This window comes from Echiichthys vipera (assembly GCF_963691815.1).
Source record: "Echiichthys vipera genome assembly, chromosome: 2".
In the NCBI taxonomy this organism is placed as follows: Eukaryota; Metazoa; Chordata; class Actinopteri; order Perciformes; family Trachinidae; genus Echiichthys; species Echiichthys vipera.
Window position 1 is genome coordinate 956,778 of NC_139827.1, and position 3,590 is coordinate 960,367.

The 3,590-nt window shown below is 35.3% G+C and overlaps 1 protein-coding gene across 1 annotated transcript in view; it reads left to right on the forward strand.

Annotated features, from left to right (window-relative positions):
• tp53bp2b (tumor protein p53 binding protein, 2b) overlaps window positions 1-3,590 on the forward strand; it is a gene marked incomplete at its 3' end in the record, with an annotated part of 21,566 nt that continues 17,976 nt past the window's right edge. The window contains exon 1 of the mRNA XM_083932708.1: window positions 1-90. Within this exon, the coding sequence (XP_083788834.1) occupies window positions 82-90 (9 nt within the window). The 5' untranslated portion in view covers window positions 1-81. The remainder of the gene's footprint in view (window positions 91-3,590) is intronic.

The window sequence follows — 3,590 nt, forward strand, 5'->3', positions numbered from 1 at the left end:
GGGCCCCGGGGGAGCAACAGGTCGAGCCGGAGCCGGAATAATAATATTAATATAATTATTATTAACGGTGCAGGAGGAACGATGATGCCGGTGAGTGTGAACACGCTTCTGCTTGAATCATCTGTTTCCATGGCAACAACCTTTATTTATTATTCACATTCTGCAAAAAACACAAAACAACAATTTAATGTTTAAAAACCTTTAAAATGTAAAATAATAAATGTGTAAAATTATATAAAAACGTGGAAATTAATAAGGAGGAATAAAATAAAATAATATTTATGTTGGTTTATTTCTGTAAATGTTTATTTATATATTTAATATAATATGAATTTAATATATTTTTAATTTAAAGAAAAATTAAGACAAATAATAAATGTGTAAAAACAATCAGAAAACGTGGAAATAAGGAGGAATAAAAAAAGGAGAATTTAATGGTAAAATAAAATATTTATGTTTATTTATTTCTGTAAATATTTAAACATTAAATTTCTATTTTTTAATCTAAAGTAAAATAATAAATCTGTAAAAATGAAAACATGGAAATAAATAAGGACGAATAAAAACAAAAACAGAATTAAAAAATTTAATAAATGTAAAAATACAATTCAATAATACAAATAAAATAATACAAAATATTTATTTTCACATTAGTTAATTTATTTCTGTGAATATTTATTTATACATTAAATGTCTCTTTATTTAAATATGCTGAAAAAAATGTAAAACATAAATGCAAATAATTAATACATATATTTTTATTATTTATCAAATTAATATTTATTAAAGCCTTTTTATTTTACCCATAAATTTCTCTATTTTAAACATACAGGAAAAAAATGTAAAAATAAAATAAATAAATCAATGTAAAAATAAACACATATATTTCTGAATAAAGATTTATTCAGTCGTATTTTGTCCTTAAATCTTTTTCTCTTTTTTAAATGAACAGAAAAAAATCTCAGCTTTCAGATTTTTTAATGTGATTTTTGAGCCATTGTTAAAGTTTTATTCAGCTCATTAAATTAATTTAATTTAATGTAATTTAATGTAATTTAATTTAATTTAATTTAATTTAATTTAATTTAATTTAATATAATTTAATGTAATTTAATTTAATGTAATTTAATTTAATGTAATTTAATTTAATTTAATTTAATTTAATTTAATTAAATTTAATTAAATTTAATTTAATTAAATTTAACGGTGAATGGAAGAAGGACAAAAGCTTCCTCTTCCTGTTTTTCTGTGAATGAAGCGTTTTTTTCTTTCTTTGTTAAAAGTTTTAAAGACAAAGAGAAAAAAAACAAACTGGAGTTCAGAAGAAAAGTGTTTTCAAGATTCAAGAAGCTTCATTTGTTTATTATTGTTCAGTTTTAATACAAAGATGAAAGGATCCGAGAAACAATGAGCATAAAAACATCAAACACATCAAACAATAACTAATGTGACAGAGTGCAACAGACATCGTTAACATTAACACACACACACACACACACACACACACACACACACACACACACACACACACACACACACACACACACACACACACACACACACACACACACACACACACACACACAATGGAGAGATGTCAGAGCGAGGGGGCAGTTGGGGGTTCGGTGCCTTGCTCGACAGCACCTCTGCAGTGCCCAGGAGATGAACTGACACCTCTCCAGCCACCAGTCCACCCTCCATTCATGGTCCACACAGGGACTCGAACCGGCGACCCCTCGGTTCCCAGCAAAGTCACCTAGGGACTGAGATACTGCTGGGTGCTGTTGTTGTGAGAACAGGTGTGTGTGTGTGTGTGTGTGTGTGTGTGTGTGTGTGTGTGTGTGTGTGTGTGTGTGTGTGTGTGTGTGTGTGTGTGTGTGTGTGTGTGTGTGTGTGTGTGTGTGTGTGTGTGTGTGTGTGTGTGTGTGTGTGTGTGTGTGTGTGTGTGTGTGTGTGTGTGTGTGTGTGATAAATGAGGAACCCGTTGAGGTGGAGGATGCTGCGTTTGAGGAACACCTGGACTTCTCTCCGTCCTCGTTGTTATTCAGGCGGTGGCGTCGTCACGGCGACGAACGTGTCGTCATCAGAAACATGAAGCTGCAGATCTGTGAGCGCCTCATCATCCTGCAGCAGCGCAGCTCGTCCTGCTGCCTGGTTACTGTTGCCACAGTGACCAGGAGCACACACACACACACACACACACACACACACACACACACACACACACACACACACACACACACACACACACACACACACACACACACACACACACACACACACACACACACACACAGGCTGTTGAAGGTCATGTGGAACAGTGTGATGTTGGGGGAAGTTGGAACCATCGTTCACGCCTCTCAGGTTCGTGAGGGCGCGGTTTTGTCTGGTCACCGCCGCGGCGCCACGCGCTGCGTTCACAGCCTCAGCTGACGTCCGTGAACACGCCGTCAGAGTGTGACGCGGACACTACGCGGAGGCCGGAGTGTGTTTGATCAGTTTCAGGTGTAAAGACGAGTGAATGCAGCGTGAGCGTGAACCCGTCAGTGTGTTTCCATGACGTCAGTTTATTTATTTTATTTTATTTAAACAGGAAAAAAAAGACTGAGACTAAAAATCTTCTGCAAAAGCTTCATAAAAAGATGAAAAACGACCTCAGAGACACACGACTACGACACACGGACGCAAATGAACCAGAAAAACATGCAAAAAGATGCAAAACTACTATAAATCAACACACAACGACACATGGATGCAAATTAATCACAAGAAAGTGTGAAACCACTAAAAATAGTTGCAAAACAATCACAAAAACATGTAAAAAGATGCAAAACAAGGACAAATAGATGCACATGAAGAACAGGAACGTGTAGAAGCATCGTTTGCATCTGTTGTTTTATGCTTGTGTCTCTGTTGTGTCTTCGTAGTCGTTTTGCATCCCTTTGTGATTGTTTTTCATATATTTTTAGTCTGTTTTTAGTCGTTTTCACACGTTCTTGTTCTTCGTGTGCGTCTGTTTATCATCATTTTGCATCTTTTTACTCTGTTTACATGTTTTTGTGATTGTTTTGCATCTTTTTCTTAGTGGTTTTATGCTTGTTTCACCGTTTTGTGTCTATTTTTAGTCGTTTTCACACTTTCTTGTGGTTCGCTTGCGTCTTGTTATCGTGGTTGTGTGTTGATTTATAGTAGTTTTGCATCTTTTTAGTGTTTTTGCATGTTTTTGTGAATCATTTTTAGTCGTTTTATGTTTCTGTGTGGTCGTGTTGTCTATTTTTTGTCCTGTTACAACTTCTTATGGTCATTTTGTGATTTATCTGTATTCGTTTTACATGTTCTTGTGTTCATTTTGTGGTTAATTTGCGTCTATTTGTTGTCGTTGTGTGTCTTTGTCGTCATTTTGCATCCCTCTGTAGTAGTTTTGCATCCCTCTGTAGTCGTTTTGCATCCCTCTGTAGTTGTTTTGCATCCCTCTGTAGGTGTTTTGCATCCCTCTGTAGTTGTTTTGCATCCCTCTGTAGTCGTTTTGCTTCCCTCTGTAGTAGTTTTGCATCCCTCTGTAGTAGTTTTGCATCCCTCTGTAGTTGTTT